The sequence below is a fragment of the Danio rerio genome, chromosome 12, assembly GCF_052040795.2.
Source record: "Danio rerio strain M-AB ecotype USA chromosome 12, GRCz13ab, whole genome shotgun sequence".
In the NCBI taxonomy this organism is placed as follows: Eukaryota; Metazoa; Chordata; class Actinopteri; order Cypriniformes; family Danionidae; genus Danio; species Danio rerio.
The window spans coordinates 51,597,894-51,617,500 of NC_141032.1; the positions used below are offsets into that span (position 1 = coordinate 51,597,894).

General features: G+C 31.3%; 2 protein-coding genes across 2 annotated transcripts in view; one reads left to right on the forward strand and one right to left on the reverse strand.

The window, feature by feature from the left end:
* Positions 1–228: 228 nt before the first annotated feature.
* On the reverse strand, positions 229–8,856 carry uros (uroporphyrinogen III synthase). The gene is given in 10 exon segments (NM_212828.2): positions 229–1,371; positions 1,463–1,561; positions 2,271–2,356; positions 2,905–2,988; positions 3,087–3,161; positions 5,255–5,326; positions 5,771–5,867; positions 5,945–6,028; positions 8,361–8,442; positions 8,808–8,856. Coding segments are annotated over 9 exon segments (789 nt in total). The 5' UTR covers positions 8,424–8,442; positions 8,808–8,856; the 3' UTR covers positions 229–1,242.
* A 2,691-nt stretch (positions 8,857–11,547) lies between these two features.
* zgc:92749 overlaps positions 11,548–19,607 on the forward strand; it is a 9,411-nt gene continuing 1,351 nt past the window's right edge. The window contains 3 exon segments of the mRNA NM_001002570.1: positions 11,548–11,655; positions 17,502–17,633; positions 18,024–18,175. Of these exon segments, the coding sequence (NP_001002570.1) occupies positions 11,576–11,655; positions 17,502–17,633; positions 18,024–18,175 (364 nt within the window). The 5' untranslated portion in view covers positions 11,548–11,575.

Sequence of the window (19,607 nt, forward strand, 5' to 3'; positions counted from 1 at the left end):
AAACAACACATCAATACAATATACCCATAAATAAATAAACCTCATTCTAATTAAGCAAAACTAAAATCATGACTTAAAATCATTATAAAGCAGGATATGTGTTAAAATATAATCTAAAATAAAGTCATTAGCACTGACGAGCCCCTCAACAGTGACTGAGAATACACACTATTAGTTTTGGTTGCATATTTAATAAAAGCATGTCATATTCCATATATTCCATGTTTCTAAAATAATGCAAGATAAAGTTCTTTATTGCTCCTGGCCAAAAAACAATGAATATAAATATCATGTCATCCATTCACATTTAAAATGACAGTGAAAACACTTACAATCAACATCAAATATCATCACAATAGTGCATAAAACACAAGCTACAGGACGGCTCACTGCTGACTCTGCTGCTAATAAACAGATGCAGGTCACAGACAGTCGCAAAATACAAAACATCTGTGTGTTCATCTTTAAAGGGTCAGTTCACCAAACAATTGACACATGCTCACTATTCACTCTCCCTCTAGTGGTTCCAAACCTTTATGAGTTTCTTTCCTCTGCTATTGACAGATATTTTGAAGAATGTCAGAAACAGGTGTTAAAGAATAAGCCATAGTAGGAACAAAAATTTCTAAGGAAGTCAATGGTTACCTTTTCCCAACATTTTTCTAAATATCTTCTTTTCTGTTCAACAGAGGAAAGAAGCTCAAACAGGTTTGTAAAAAGTGAACGATGATTGGCTGAACTGTCCCTTTATAAGTTCAGTTCAATTAGTTTTAGATCTGTATAGTGTCCTTAAAGGGACAGTACACACAATAAATTCGGTCGCTTTTGATGATGAAAGCATGCAGTTAAAACAATCATGCATTTCTTACTCGTTTCTAGCCCAAATATCTAAAAATTCTTAAATCAAAAAGCTTTTTTTGGACGAGTAAAACATATTGTGCTGTTTTCAGAAATAATGCATCAAAATGAAGTGAGTTTCCCCTAAAAACAAACTAAATAATCGGATGATTTTGCTTTACAAGACCTCGGTGTGTCACCAGGAGCTGTGGCTATTGATATGGACTCGTTTGCATGTGTTTATTTTTAATCTAATAAACCGGTCACCATTCACTGCCATTATATAAAGCACCAAGAACCACAGACCCAGCTCAAATACTGATCTTAAAGTCTTGCATGACCTGTGGCTGAGTACATCTTCATTTATGGGTGAACTATCCATTTCAGCTGATGGACGGTCAGGGGTCAGAGGTCACGCAGGGCCTGTGTGATGGCAATGGCGAGGTGTTTGGCGGTGGGTTTCTCCGCGCAGCAGCTGACTGTCAATCCACGAGCCTGCAGAGCATCAGCTGTTGTCCGTCCAATAGAGGCAAACTGAAGAGACACACCAACATCAGAGTGTGGAGGGTTATAGTGTATTACACACATCTGCTGTACTATTGACACACACACACACACACTGCACCTTTATCTGCTCCAGCTGACATCCTGAGAGGTCTTTCAGCAGATCCAGACAGAAGGACACACCTGACGGACTGAAGAACGCCACACACGCTGGGACACCCTGAACACACACACACACACACACACACACAAATATGTAAACATACACACACATACGCGCACACACACGCACGCGCACACACGCGCACGCGCACGCACACACACACACACACACACACACACACACACACACATACATATAAACTAAAATACTGCACAGACACATAGTTATAGACACATACGCAAAGATGATGTCTCTCACACGCGCACACACACAGTCAAATACATAAACATGCACACACGCACACACACACACACACACTTGTAAACTAAAATACAGACACCTTTAGTAATGACACAAACACACACACACACAAACATACACACAAATATACAAACATGCACACACACAAAATTACACAGACACGCATACACTCACAAACACGCATACAAAATCTCATACACAAATAAACATGCACACACACACACATAACATCACAGACATGCATGCACGCACACAAAATTAACACACACATGCACAACCACACAAGTTACATACAGACTCAAATAGACACACAAACACACACTTTAACAAACACCTGTGCATGCATGCACACACAATCTCTCTCACACACACAGTCACGCAAAAACAGTACACACACACACAAAATCACTCCAAAACATACAGACAAAAATCACATACACATAATTACACAAATGTTTGCAGGTACGAGCACATAACACACACACTCTCACACACACACACACACCTGCTGAGTGAAGTAGTCAGAGATGTTCTTCTGCAGATCAGGATGTTCAGATGTTTGATAGACAGTCAGAGTCTCCAGAGGAATATCTGACACACACACACACACACACACACGTATATATATTGTGTACGTGTATTTTACTATAACATTTTACACACTTTTTCACACATATTCACAGATATAATAACAATAAAAGTAATTAAATTATATTTAATGCATAATTGCAGGTAATAAACTTCAATCAAACTCTATTCCCAATATTAACTCTATTGTAGATACATGTTGGTAAATAATATCACTCAACAAATAATTAATAAAACTAAATAAAAAGTGTAAATGAGATTTACTTATGCAAAGTTGCAACAATGACTTACAGTATTTATTTATTATTTTTAGTTTAATAATTTTTTTTATTTAATTTAACTATTTAATTTTAATTTTTTGTTTCATTTTTAAATTTATTTTATTTTTATATTTTATTTTATTCTGAGCTTTTCTTACACCCAGAGAGCTACATGAAGCAGAGTACAGAAAAACAAATTGAAAGCATAAATAAAACATGAAGCAAACAAGTTTTTGAATAGGACACTCTGCATTCAGTAATATTAGTAAACGTCTGCATAAATGATCTCACGGCTGTTTCTCAGTGCGGTGGGCAGAACTTCACGCTTGATGGAGCCGCAGGGAAAGAAAAGCGGCTGAATGTCTGGATTTTCTCCTGTGTTGAACCAAACACAACATTAACAAAGACTCTTATTATGAAAGTCTTTCTGCATCAGCGAGAGATGCCATAGGAAATGTTAGAGATCGACATACTCTGTAGGATGAGTAGAGCGAGTGCGTCTGCGGTTCCAGAATCTTCACCCAGAGGACGCAAACCCAGATCTACAACTGCACAGCAGACACACACACACACACACACACACACACACACACACACACACACACACACACACACACACACACACACACACACACACACACACACTGCTGTTAAAAAGCCTAAACACATAAATGCATTAAAGCTGCTGCTGTGAGTGCACAGGTGTGTTGTGCAGGTGTGAAAAGCTTCACTCAGGTGAGAACAACACACACACACACACTTCCTTAGGTGTCATCAGAGCGGTGCGAGTCTCAGCAGTGTGTGAGCAGCAGCAGGAAACCCTTCAGTTACTCAATGGGTCATAAATGCATTAAAATACTCACTGATGATAATAAGGCAGATGTGTGTGCATGTGTGTACTTGTTTTTATATCTCAGTGGGGACTTAAACCTGAATGCACACAGACTCATGGAGACTTGTGCCACCGTGAGGACCAAAACTGAAGTGCACATGGCTAAACATGCTTGTAGATCTCACAGAATGAAGTACTTTGGAATGGAAAATGTTTCTGATCTGAAGAGTTGGGGTAGGAGAGGAGAATATACGGTCTGTATAGTAATAACATCATTACAGCTTTAGAAGTCCCCACCGGGATATACTGCAGAAACAAGTTTGTGTGTGTTTATTAGGGTTACAAGGACACAACGTTTTACAATGACATAGTATGACTTAGTTGTACTCTATTAACACTATTAGCCTTGTGTCCCTATAATTCAAAACGCTTAAAATTCACACTTAACAGGGCCTGTTCACATTCAACATTTGCCACAGGTTTCCTATAATCAATATATCGTGCAATATTTTACATGACTCTTAAAAAATTTGCCATTGCAATATATATATATATATATATATATATATATATATATATATATATATATATATATATATATATATATATATATATATATATATATATATATATATATATATATACACATATACATATATATATATATATATATACATATATATATATATACACATATACATATATATATACACATATACATATATATATATATATATATATATATATATATATATATATACATATATATACATATATATATACATATATATATATATATATATATACATATATATATATATATATATATATATATATATATATATATATATATATATATATATATATATATATATATATATATATATATATACACACACACACATATACATACACACAGTTGTAAGAATTATTAGCCCCCTCCGAATTTACTTCTTTTTAAATATTTCCCAAATGATGTTTAACAGAGCAAGGACATTTTCACAGCATGTTTAATAATATTTGTTCTTCTGGAGAAAGTCTTATTTGTTTTATTTTGGCTAGAATAAAAGCAGCTTTTAATTTTTTTAAACACCATTTTAAGGTCAATATTATTAGCCCCTTTAAGATATATATTTTCTTGATAGCCTACAGAGCAAACCATCATTATACAATAACTTGCCTAATTACCCTAACCTGCCTAGTTACCCTAATTAATTACCCTAGTGAAGCCATTAAATGTCACTTTAAGCTGTATAGAAGTGTATTTAAAAAGATCTAATAAAATATAATTTACTGTCATCATGGCAAAGATAAAATAAATCAGTTATTAGAGATGAGTTATTAACACTATTATGATTAGAAATGTGTTGAAGAAATCAGCTCTCCAATAAACAGAAGTTGGGGAAAAAAATAAACAAGCGGTCTAATAATTTAGAGAGACTAATAAGACCTTTTTACCATTGAATTATAGAATCTAAATAACCCTAAGACGGATACATATTTTAAAGTGTTTATGACTATTAGCATTTTTAAGCTGCTATACAATCATGATAAAATCAGTAGCATAAAATGATCTCAAAATGACAATAATATTGCTTGTCACAACATATACTGTGACTATATGTCACACAACAAACATTCCTTATCGTGACAGGCCTACTTCCAAGAGGTTCATTTAAGGGGAGAGCCAAATAATTAGCCGTTTTTAATGTTAGGGTTAGGCCTAACAATGCATTACACCTACGATATGTCCCTGTAAACCATGTATGCAATTATGTGTGAGTGTTTAGCTGAAATAAACTTTCCTACCCAAAGATGCCGTGGCTTTTCCGACAACATAAACCGACTTTGTATTCCATTTGTCTTTTACTGCATCCCATTCTGCAGAAAAAAAACACAACCATGCTCAGACAAATAGTATCATGATATACAGTGCTGTGCAAAAGTTTTTGACCCCCTTGAAGAATCCGTGTTTGACCAAATTAGAGAAATGTTAGTGTCTGTAGGTGAAGTAAGACGATTTGGCCTCCAGAGGTCACCATTTCAGCGCTTTTTATAACAGTTTATCTGGTTAAAAGAAATAAATCAAAATTCTGCACCATTTGAAACATTAACAAGGAACAAAAATTCAGCTTAAACTTAGATGAGCGCATGTGTTGCTTTAATCATTTCTATTTCAAAATGTCATGTATAATTCAGCCTGTTATCAGCCAGTTCTGTTATTCTTTGTCAAATTAACAAGCACTCTCTGAGTGTGTTTCTTAAAGTACAACAACAAAATAAAAGCATTTCTGGCACTTGATGCATTATAAAACACAGACTCACTGCCTCTCAGTTTCTGCGACTCTAAGCTCGTCTTCACGGCCTCCACGGCTCGGGGACTGGTGAAGATCAGACCTCCAAACCTCTCAGGTTGAAAGAGCTGCATAGTCACAATTCACAAACATGATCATAAACATCACATCCAAACACATTTCTAAAGCGTTTGCACAAACTGACCCGCTCAGAAAGCTCATTTAGAGAGACGAATCTGAAGGACAGAGCAGGAATGAGAGTCGCTGTGTGTCCACATGAGGCCAGCTCCTGAAAAATACAACATAGCAACAAACACTGAAACCAGCCTTTAAAAGAATGCATTTTTAAAACCACTTCGACTCAACAATCATCACAATACATTAATGATTTATACGATTAGAAGGATTTCTAAAACATTTCGAGTGTGAGTGCATTAAACATACATTTAATTTCTTTCATTTCATTTAAAACTCATTCCATTCACTTTATTTACCTATAAATTACATTTAAAAACAACAGGAGTTGATGACCACTGAATACATAAATATACTATATATATATATATATATATATCACTATTTTGTTATATCAATTGCAAATAGACAGCAGCTAAATTAATATGTAAGCAAATCATAAATAAATGTTGATCATTAAATATAAGTGAAACAAAGGTTATGCTATTTGGGAAATTAAAAAGTAGTCACAATATAGATTTACATATTGATAATGAAGTTACAGAAAGAGTACATGCACTTCCGTTTCTTGATGTTATACTGGATCATAAAATTAGTTGGAAACCGCAAATAAATAATGTGATATCACAATTAGTATAAACTTTAGCAATACTGTATAAAGCAGGATTTATCCTGGACCATAAATCAATGTATATATTATATAATACACTTATGTTGCCATATACGAGTTATTGTGTTGAAATCTGGGGAAATGCATATAAATCTAATTTATGATCCGTATGATTTATATATATATATATATATATATATATATATATATATATATATATATATATATATATATATATATATATATATACATATACATATATATATATATATATATATATATATATATATATATATATATATATATACATATATATATATATATATATATATATATATATATATATATATATATATACACATACATACATATTTATATATATATATATATAGATATATATAAATATATATATATATATATATATATATATATATATATATATATTTATTTATATATATATATATTTATATCTATCTATGTATCTATCTATCTATGTATCTATCTATCTATCTATATATATATATATATATATATATATATATATATATATATATATATATATATATATATATATATATATACACACACACATACACACACATACAAATATATATATATTATTAAAGGAATATAATGATGAAGGTGATTAAATAAGGATAAAATAAGACAGGTATGATGAAATTTTAATTTATGGCTATTTGCAGTACTACGTATTTATTATGTTTTTGGGTCTATGTTACAAAATATAAAGGTGCAAAAGGAATCAAACATATATGTTAAAGATGCCAAAACGATAAAATATGTGTCATGTAAAAAGAAGAGATAAATAAAAGAAGAAAAAGGTTTAATAGATAAAAGATGTACAGTTGAAGCCAGAATTATTAGTTCCCCTGTTTATTTTTCCCCAATTTCTGTTTAACGGAGAGCAGATATTTTCAACACATTTCTAATCATGATAGTGTTAATAACTCATCTCTAATAACTGGTTTATTTTCTTTTTGTCATGATGACAGTAAATAATATTAGTCTAGATATTCTTCAAGACACTTCTATACAGCTTAAAGAGACTTTTAAAGGCTTCACTAGGTTAATTAGAGTAACTAGGCAGGTTAGGGTAATTAGGCAAGTTATTGTATAATGATGGTTTGTTCTGTAGATTATCGAGAAAATATATATCTTAAAGGGGCTAATAATATTGACCTTAAAATGGCTTTTTTAATAATAAAAACTGTTTTTATTCTAGCAGAAATAAAACAAAAAAGACTTTCTCCAAAAGAACAAATATTATCAGACATACTGTGAAAATTTCCTGAATCTGTTTAACATCATTTGGGAAATATTTAAAAATAATAATAATAATCTAAGGTGGGCGAATAATTCTGACTTCAACTGAATGCGGTAATGGTGTGGGGAAAATGATAAGCTTGTGCTTCATCCCACTCCAATTTCAATTTGTTAAAAATGTATTTTTTGTTAATGATATTTTATGTTTGATATTATTGTTCGAAAATAAATGAAATCAAATTGACTCTCATGCATAAACAACCACCTTTTGTTATTTACTATTACTATTTAAGTTGGCGATAACTTTCTCTACAGTACAAATTCCTAAATATTAGACTTACAGTAATAGGTGTAGGCATGTCATAGACTGTAGGACAGAAAATAAGATTATTTACTAAACTGGTTTATTTATAAAGTGACAGAATACAGATTTACAATCTTATTCGTTAAGAAATAAATAATTGTTACTGATGTGCTTCCAGAATAAAACCGCATTATTTACATTATTATAATTATTATAACAGGAGATTACCTTTATATAAGGGTCTGCTTCACTTTCACTCTCTCTCGGCTCTTTCAGAAGAAGCACCTTCATTTTCAGACAGTTAAACCCACTGAAACAGACAGACAGTGTGTGTAAAGTAAAGTGTGTTATAATGAAAACCACTATCAGCATTTCAGAAAACACACCCAATGAAAACAGAGGCTGTCAAACACTGATACACACACACACACACACACACACACACACACACACACACACACACACACACACACACACACACACACACACACATTATGGTCACTTGTGTCCGTTATCATTATTATGTTACCGTATTATTCAACATACAACGAACATAATCAATACTACTGCTACATACACTCGACACCTACAGCTCAAAACTTCTTAATACGTCTGTAGTTATAAATGTTTAACAAGTTTAGTCTAAAAATAGATGGAAAGGCATAAAAATCATACTTGAAGCGAGTGAGTTCACTCAGCGATCAGTCTGTTTACTTTCATTCGTGAAGCCGGAAGCGAAGAGCCGCGTTAAAAACAAAACGGTGCGGCTTTTTATAATAAAAGTCCCAGTCTCAAACTTTTATTGCAAATGCACCAAAGATTGTTAGAAATTATTTTACACAAGTGAAAACTGTCTGCTGTTATGTTGAAGTCAATTAACTTTAGTGAAATCAAATATCAAGAAATAGGTGAAATAATAATAATAATAATAATAATAATCATCATCATCATCATAATCATAATCATAATAATTCATTTATTTTATTTTCAGCTTAGTCATTTTATAATAATAATAATAATAATAATAATGATAATAAAAATAATAATAATAACAATAACAATAATAATAACAATAATCATAATCATAATAATTCATGTATTTTGTTTTTAGCTGTCATTTTATAATAATAATATTAATAATAATAATAATAATAATAATAACCATCATCATAATCATAATAATAATCATAACAATAATAATTCATTTATTTTATTTTCAGCTTAGTCATTTTACAATAATAATAATAATAATAATTTAACAAAATAATAATAATAATAATAATAATAATAATAATAATAATAAGTAAGCATACTAAATATGATTTTAATATTTATTACAATTAATTTAATGTTTTGGGGTAAATTGTGATCCTTAAAAAGAGTCTTTTAATATGTAATCAAATCAATCTTGTACTAAATATGCAAGCGCATGAAAACCAAATAATTTTAATCCTTTAATCCATTTAGAAAAGAATTAGGATTCAGAAGTGGGTTTGATTATATTTATTTAGTTATATTATAATTATGCATATGTATGTATTTATTTATGAACTAATTAATTAATTTGTTTGTAGTATAATTTTGTTTAATCCATGAAGGCCTTTTAACCCATTATATATTTATATAAGTCAACATAAAAACTTTGATGTTATTTTTTTCTACTTTAATGTCTGAATTTATCAGTATTCACATGAATGCACTTGTAATATTTACAGTACGCCATGCATCCCAGCATCCCACTATTATTGAAATGCCAGAGTTTGTTTGGTGCCGCTTGTTCTGTCCTTGTCAATTGGCCATTATATTCTGACAAGCCTGGACTGTTCGAGTTTTGTGCAGTTGTTTAGCAGTCCAGCGTTCAGAGGAGACCCTAGAAACTGACCTGGACTTTTCATATTAAGCCCTTACAGCATGGTGGAGAGTTTAAATCATGCATAACACCATACACATATGCATTTAAATGTGATTGTGAAATGTTAAAAAAGGGACAGTTCACCCAAACATGTCGATTCTACCATTATTTACTCCCTCTAAAAGTTCCAAATCTGTTTGAGTTTCTTTTTTTCTGTTTAACACAAAAGAAGATATTTAGAAAAATGTTGGAAAGCTGCAGTCATTGACTTCCAATGTGTTTTTTACACAAACTTTGGAAGTCAGTGGCTGTTTTATTTCTTTATTTCTTTAAACTCAACAAAACATATCTGTTTTTTTATGATCTCCAGAATTGCACACTCTTTTCTTTTCTTTCTGTATTAATGCAATATAATACTTTTTACCCAACACTGCAACTTAATGTCCCAATTTATAACATTTTTGAATATATCCATAAAAATGAAAAAGAGTATATAAAAGATCCTGTGAAGAGCGTAGAAATAAAATGAATTATTTAAATTATTTGATTAACTCTCATGAAGACAGGCTTTGATATACAGTAGCCCCTCCCCTTAATACAAAACAGCCAATAGCGTGCTGTGCTTTCTCACAGGTCTGCCAGTGAGAGTGTTTGAGCTCAAGTGCATCAAAAGCAAATGAAAAGAAGGAGGCGTTGCATGTCAGATACTAGAGAGCATTTGATTGGTCAATAGACCTGATGAGAAACTGAAGTATGAGGTGACGTCAAATATATCACTGATCCATTTAGGTGTAAATTCTAGATGGGATACAGCTTTGGATACTCACATTAATTTAGGAGGACTTTTGTGAAACTGTAAAAAATAATTAATTGCAATTAATATGAAACATGTTGAATTTGTTACATTTACTGTGAGGGTTGGCTTTAAGATTGGGTTAGGGGTATATGTTAATAAAACACAATTAATAGCTAATTTATTTAATTATATTATAAATAATTCAAATAATTATTGTTATCTTCCAACCACAGCTGTATCCTTTCTAACAACAGCAGAAGTGACAAACTGCGAACTTTTGGGCGTTTATATCAGTTTTATATCTTCTAAATGTGAATATCGTTATTGTTTTGGAGCACACTAGCTTATAAAAAATACTTAAAGCTAACATACTGAAACTAACATCTAAAAACATTAGTTTAATTTAATGCGGCCAGTATGCATCCTCATATAGGTATAAACAGTTGCCAGGGATAAGTGCTTTCACTTAATGCTTCATGGTTGTACGCTTTCCTAATGCCTCTGAAATAAAATCTCAAAACCTTTGCTCATGAATGTTAATTAAACATGTGATCATGAATATTAATCAGCTAATGGGGGAAAGTAATGCACCCGCCCTCAGAGCTCTTGATTCTTATTAGCCGGCGCTGCGCTGTGACTCCTCCCTCTGCCGCTGATTGACCGGCTCTGCGCTGTGACTCCTCCCTCCTCTGCATCTGATAGTTGAGCAGGAGTTTCTCTTCATCGGTCTTCTTCTGTCAGAAACACTTCATCTGATCGTCTTTTATTTCACTTCTTTATTTATTCCCTGTGATTATGAACGGTTCCCTGTCCGCCTTCGCCTTTGAGCGGCAGTTTGATGACCGCGGCGCGCTCCTGTGGTTCCAGCAGAACTGGTGAGTCGAGTTTCAGGAAATGATTCACTGATTCTTTTGAACTCCGATTCGAGTCTGCAAACGTTTTTATTTATTTTCTTTATTTTCCTGTCTCTATTTTCTCCTGCTTGTTAGAGCATGCAAAATACTTTTGTTATATAATTATGTACGGGACTGAACGTGCTCATTCTTGTCAATAAAGCATGCAGATAGTCTGGAAATGTTAGGAAATTAATATATCACAATCTTAATATATTGTTTTAAGTTACTTAATGAGTTACTTTATTAAGAAAGCAATGGGAATCTATATGTAGTTGTTCCGTTTTGTAACTCTTTAACTGCCTGCATGACATATTGCCTGTCATTTAAAGATCATTGATGGTTTACAAATAAATCAAACAAATATGATCCTGTTGCACTACTACACTTGATATTAATTTAATTGTAAAACAACAACAACAACAACAAAACAAATATAATGAGAATCTGAAATATTTAATATCATACTTAAAAAATAAAGATGGTTTATTATTTAAAAATGTCTTATTTTGATTATGTTTTTAAATAAATTGGTGTTACACTATATATTCTAAGATTGTTCATATGTATTAATTCTGGTATTTACCATAAACTGACATATTAGCCATTTGGTAGAGGTTGATATTTTAGAAAGGATGGGATGTGTTGAAATAAAATGCACTCGGTGTGTTAACTAGCGACATGAGGAGTTAAAGGGTTAAGGCTTAGGATAGACTTATGATTGTTATAAATTACTTTATACTTCAGAAATTCATTAGAATAGACAAATCTTTACACTTATAATGTCATGTGCAGTACATAAGACAGTATAACACTCGTCATTATATGTTTTAAATGGGTATTGTATATGTCGTAAAATATGTGTATAGTAACACTTAAATCATAAAGTCAGGGACAGCACTGCAAATCATACCTTTTGTACTTTTAGTTCTAGACCAAATATCTAAAAATTCATAAATCAAGAAGCATTTTGTGGACAAGTTAAAATATTTAGTATATATATTTAGTATATAGGTAATATTTATAAATAAAAAGTTAAAAATAAGCAAAAAAGTCTGCCAATGTGGTGAGTAAAATAATATTATTTAAAAAAGAAAACTAGTTCCATTTGCTTGGCAGATAATTTTACATTGCAAGTTTTTTGATATATTTTAACCCGTATCCCACTCAATCAATGCTGAATTACTCTTTTTCTGTAACAGTGTTTTTATTTGTTTATTAAAATAGCATTTTAATTTCCTTTTTAAATCATATTTATTTTTATTAATCTTAATCTTTTTTAATTTTGTTAAAAATTCTATTTATATGTTATTTTTCCATTTTTTAGATAGGCTTAAGATTGTAATAAATGATTATTTACCTTAAAATATCATTAGAAAGGACTCATATTTTGACTTATAATGTCAAGTAAGACAGAATAACGCTCATCATTATGTTTTAAATTGTTATTGTGCTTTATATGTCGAAAAAATGTGTATGGTAGCACTTGAATACATTTCACTATAGAGTTATTGTCTTGTTTTTAGTCCAAAATATCAAAAGATTCATAAATCAAAAAGCTAAGTAAAAAATAATGTATTGTTTACAGAAATAAAAAAGTTAAAATTAACTGAATTTTTAATTAAAGCAAGCAAAATAATCTGCCAATGTGGTGAGTAAAATAACATTATTTAAAAAAGGAAACTAGTTTAATTTGCTTGCCCTATTGGCAGATTATTTTACATTGCAAGTTTTTACTACTATATTTAACTGCATATTATCAACGTAGATTTTTTTAACAGTATATTTTTAAGGAATAACATTTTAATTGCATAAAATGTTTAATTAATCTTAATCTTATTTAATTTTGTTTAAAAAACCTTATGTATATGTTAATTTATACAACAGTTCTGTCTGGTTCTCGAATCTGATTGGCTGATAGCCGTGATATATTTAAGTAATATCAGCACCCGTGTTAGCCTCTTTCCCCTTTGTGTATTACTCCGCCCACATACAGCCAGCAAAAAGCAGACACTACAGATCTACAGTGTAAAAGATGCACACTCAGCTGTTTAACTGTCAGCTTATGGTTTGAATCCAGTGTGGAAGAAAGTAGTTCCTCATACAAAAGAGTTTTTGAGACTCTCCGTGTTTGATTTAGTTTTTATATACACAATTATGCCATCAAACTTGAATAAACGCAATATCACACGAGTAGCAGTGCAATATGGCTGTATATCGGCACTGGTGGGGGCACTACAACGCACGCCTCCCACCAGTGCCGATATACAGCCATATCGCACTGGGAATTTGAACTTTATAGCACTTTACAGCACTGCGTTTTTACTTAGAGTTTTTGTCTTGTTTCTAGTGCAATTATTAAAATATAAATCAAGAAGCATTTTCTAAACAAGTTAAAATATTGTCCTGTTTTATAAAAAAGTTAAAATCAAGAGAGTTTTCCATTAAAACAAGCAAAAAATACTGCCAATGTGATGAGTAGCAATATTATTTATAAAGGAAAACAAGGTTAATTTGCTTACCCCATTGGCAGATTATTTTAAATTGCAAGCTTTTAATACTATATTTTAATGCTTATTCCACTCAATCACTATTGAATTACTCTTTTTTCACAGTGTTTTTTTAATTGCATTTTTAATTAATAAAATTTTCTATTTAATCTTTATCTTATTTAATTTTGTTTAAAAAAATCTTATGTATATGTTATTTTTCCATTTTTAATAAATTATGTTTTTACTCAAAAACATCATTAGAAAAGGCAAAACCTTTTACTTATAATGTCACATGCAGTAGGGAAGACAGTATTCCGCTCATCATTATGTTTTAAATGGGTATTGTGCTATATATGTGGTAAATATGTGTATAGTATCACGTAAACCATAAAGTCAGGGACAGATTTTGTTTTGGTTCTAATCCAAATATCTAAACATCCTTAAATCAAGATGCATTTTCTTCACAATTAAAAAAAATTGTCATGTTTTAAAAATAAAAAAATTTAAATTAAGGGAGTTTTTCATTAAAACAAGCAAAATAATCTGTCAATGTGGTGAGTAAAATAACATTATTTAAACAGGAAAAGGAGTTTGTGTTGTGTTTCTAGTCCAAACATCTAAAGATTCATACATCAAGAAGCATTTTTTCGGACAAGTTAAAACATTTAGTATATATAGTTAGTATATAGCTAATATATAAATAAAAAAGCTAAAATTAAAGGAGTTTTTCATTAAAAGCAAGGGTGAGTAAAATAATATTATTTATTTATTAATTAAACTAATTTATTTTTGACTCATTAATTCTGAAAACAAAACAACATATTGAACCTGTCTATAAAATGCTTCTTGGTTTGATAATAAATACATATTTGGACTAAAATAAGACAAAAACACATAAATAAGTTAAGCATTTTTTTTAATTCATTGAGTTCATCCAGAAGTTTTAATTCTGTCATTATTTGATCTTCCGCTTGTTACAAACCTGCTTGAGCTTCTTTCTTTTGATGAACAAACAATAAAACAATTAAAAGATTGATGCAAATGCAATTTAAAAATAGTTCCATAGTATGTTTTCTGTTTATACATGTGCTGTCAATATTTATATGCACAGTGCTTATTTATATATACGATGTAAATACACACTTTTATTTTGGATGTGATTAGTTGTGATGAATCCTTTAATATTACTAATATATTCCTGTATTCTTCAGTATATTCATGTTTTGTGTTCAACAGGAGAAAGTAATTCATGAATTCACTCGTATGTGAGTGGATTTTCATGTGAGCTGTCTCTTTAAGGCGGTTTGTAGTGTGGGTTATTTGCTATAAACACTCCCTTCTCATTAAAGTGAAGCAGTAAAATCCTGACCTTTGACCTTTGCGCATGAATATCACAATACGGCATTAACAAACACTACAGACCGGATGCACCTGACTGCATGTGCTGTGTGAACATGGCCCTATGAAACCATCAGATGATGCTAATGTAGGTTTATGATCCTGTAATTGATCGATGGATGTGTGTGATTAGATCAGGTTCACGTGAAGGACGGCAGACGTTTGCTCACCTTAGACCTCTCGGACGATTGTGACATCAAAATATTTATTTACAGGTTCAGATTAGGACAGAGATGTTATGCATTTAGGTGAACTTCAGCTTTTTCATTAACTTTATTTTAAATAAATTAATTAACTATAGAATTTTATTTATTTTTATTAAATTTTATGAAGAAATTTAAGGCACTTTAAATTACCACATTTTTTTATTTTGTTTATTTCTTTTTCCTTTATTCCATTTTTAATAATTTATTTATATTATTTATTATATATTTGACATTTATTTAATTTTATTTATTTTATTAAGGCATTTAAAATTACCTCAGTTATTTATTTGTTTATTTTATTTTGCTTTATTTTATTTGAAGGCACTTTGATTTATCAGCTCTATAAATTCATTAATTCCTTCATTAATTAATTATTGAATTTGTTTATTACCACAAATTACCACATTTATTTATTTTATTATTTTATTAATTTTATTATATTTTTTATTTTATTTTAAGGCACTTTGAATTATTAAATTCATTAACTCATAAATGAATATTAATTAATCATTTATTTATTTGTTTATTCATTTAACATTTATTCTATTTTTAAATTAATTTATTTTATTATTATTTATACATATTTTGCATTTACCTTAAAGTATGCAAGGCCCAAGAGTAAAGTAGGATTGCGTTTCAGCAGGTATTTGTTTGGCACATTTATTTTGTTTTATATTTTACATTTAGATAATTTTATTTATTTAATTAAGGCACTTTGAATTGCCTCATTTATTTATTTATTTTATTTTCCTTTATTTTATTTTATTTGAAGGCACTTTGAATGATCAAATCCATAAATTCATTCATTCCTTAATTAATTAATTAATTTGTTTATTTATTTGACTTTTATTCAAATTTTTATAAATGTATTTGATTATTATTTATACATATTTTGCAAATACTTTAATGCACACAGGGTCCAAGAGTAAATTATGATTGTGTTTCAACTTATATTTGTTTTATCACATTTATTTTGTTTAATGTTTTACATTTATTTAATTTTATTTATTTTATTAAGGCACTTTGAATTACCTTATTTATTTATTTATTTATTTATTTTATTTTATTTGAAGGCACTTTGAATTATCAAATCCATAAATTAATTAATTCCTTCATTAATTAAATAATTATTTATTTATTTGTTTGCTTATTTATTTTTCTTTTATTACATTTTTTATACATTTATTTCATTATTATTTATATATATATTTTGTATTTACATTAAATCGGCTTTTAGCCACTATGCCCCTCGCTGCTGGAATCAGCTTCCAGAAATGATCAGATGTGCTCCAACAATAGGCACATTCAAATCAAGACTGAAAACACATCTGTTTAGCTGTGCCTTTACTGAATGAGCACTGTGCTGCGTCCGACAGATTGCACTATTATGCTTTTCTCTTCTTCTTCATTCTTTTATATCACATTTTACCTGTTTTTATGTTTTGTTTTTATGCATTTTTATTATTGTTTTTATTTTTATTTTACTTGTTTCTTTTATTCTTGTTTATGTAAAGCACTTTGAATTGCCATTGTGTATGAAATGTGCTATATAAATAAACTTGCCTTGCCTTGCCTTGCCTTAAAGTACACAGCGCCCAAGAGTATATTATGATTGCATTTCAGCAGATATTCATTTAGCACATGTAATTTGTTCTATATTTTACATTTATGTAATGCACTTTGTAATCCCCCACAGGATCCTAAAGTGACTGATGTTATTGCTGTGTTTCAGGGGATACTCGTTTGTCCTGTCAGGCACGTATGCGGTGCTCATATTTCTGGGCCACATGTTTATGAAGGACAGAGAGAAACTGGACCTGCGGGCGCCGCTGGTGCTCTGGTCAATGAGTCTCGCTGTATTCAGGTGAAACATCTAATAAATACACACGTACATCTCACAGATCAGACATATTACTCACAATTACTATCATTTCGGGATGTTTTGATGCACTCTATGATAATTTTGAGTCTTAATTTGGCCTCATCTTTCTCAGTGTTTCAGCAAAAGTGATGATTTTTGCTGACGAATCTTATTTATGGGAAAATACTTTGAAATTTAATAAAACTCAGTACAGTTTGACTCCCCTTTGGTGATGTTGCTGCTGTTTTTGACTTCCATTATAATCACATTTATTGACTGTAAAGCAATGACAGCAGATGATCCTGCATTCTTGAGTGATGCTGGTTCGGGAAGAGGTACAGTCTGTCTTATTTACTGTTGTTCAGGTCAAGCATCACATTGTGTGTGTTTCAGTATTGTGGGCACGCTGCGGACCGGCTGGTACATGTTCAATGTGGTGTGTTCAGAGGGGTTCCGGCAGTCGGTGTGTGATACTGACTTCTACAGCGCTCCGGTCAGCAAGTTCTGGGCGTTCGCTTTCGCGATCAGTAAAGCACCGGAGCTCGGTAATAAAACACTCAATACTAATCAATATACACATGATCTGTTCCCTTACTTATCATTGGACTATCTTACTTAAAGTTGACATATTCTGCCCTTTTTACAAGCTGTGAAATAGCTCTGTGATGTCTTTAAAGCAGGGGTGGGCAAACTCGGTCCTGGAGGGCCGGTGTCCTGCATAGTTGAGCTCCAACACTAATCAAACACACCTGGACATGCTAATTTGTGTATTTAAGATCACTAGAAATCTATAAGCAGGTGTGTTTGATTAGAGTTGCAAACTAAACTGTGCAGGACACCGGCTCTGCACGACCGAATTTGCCCACCCCTGTTCTAGAGTGTGTGTGTGTGTGTGTTTGAGCTGAGAATAGCACACAGATAATGTTCGCCACCTCTCTGAAACTGATTCTTTTCCGTCATTGATCCTAATTGTGGTGTTTGGTGACTGTCGCTTTAAATGCAAATGAGATTCAGAAGAGGGCGGAGACACAGACGAGCTATACAGTGCATCAGTATAGTGACAGATGTAAAACAGCAGTGTGTGTGACGTCAGTGTTGTGCATGTGTGCTTCAGTTTGAGTGTGTGTTGATGCTTCTGTCAGTCTATGTCGCTCCTGTCTCTGTTCATCTAAAACTGCACATCTAGAATGCTCTTAGTCTATGCTGACATCATCTTCAGCAGCTCAAACACTCTAATGGCTAATGGACAGACGGCTGCTTCTCACTCAGGGCTGCTGGACATGCTAATGAGATGGAGACTAGTGGGCGGGGCTTTCCCCCTCTGATGGCACGTACAAAGGGAGAATGCCAATCACAGTGATTCGGCAGACTGTTTTCGTTATGTTTCCCAAGTGAGAGCAACAGAGCAAGGAAACATTTACAGTATTTTCCTATAATATTTTTTTTATTGTGGGAAAAGTTGAATTTATTTTAGCTCCCTTAAGAAAGTATTTTCATGACAAAGAGAAAATAAATCAGTTGTTAAAAGTATCATGATTAAAAAACATGTTTAATATCTTTTTATTGTACTGTACATCTGCTTCATTCACTCATTTGACATGTTTTATAATAATGTTGTGGTGTAGTGTGGCTCTGTTCAGTAAATAGCTGCGTCTCAAGTCTCTCCAGTGTCTTTATCTGGTTCCCTGTTTGCATTCTCATGACACCCGTTTAAAGATTGCAGACATGATAACATACCAGGCAAACAGATCAGATGTGCAATTGTAACTTGGTGCACTGAAAAGCATCTGCGAAATGTAAAAATCTAAATGTGTGATAATTAGCACAGATAATATTAAGTGATCTTATCAGAATAAACAAACTAAAATAGTTTAATTTCTATCTTCTACTCAATTTTCTAGTCAATACTGCACTCAATCTAAATGATTAAACTATAATAATAATCCTCTAGCATCTCAGTGTCACTAAAAAAGCCTT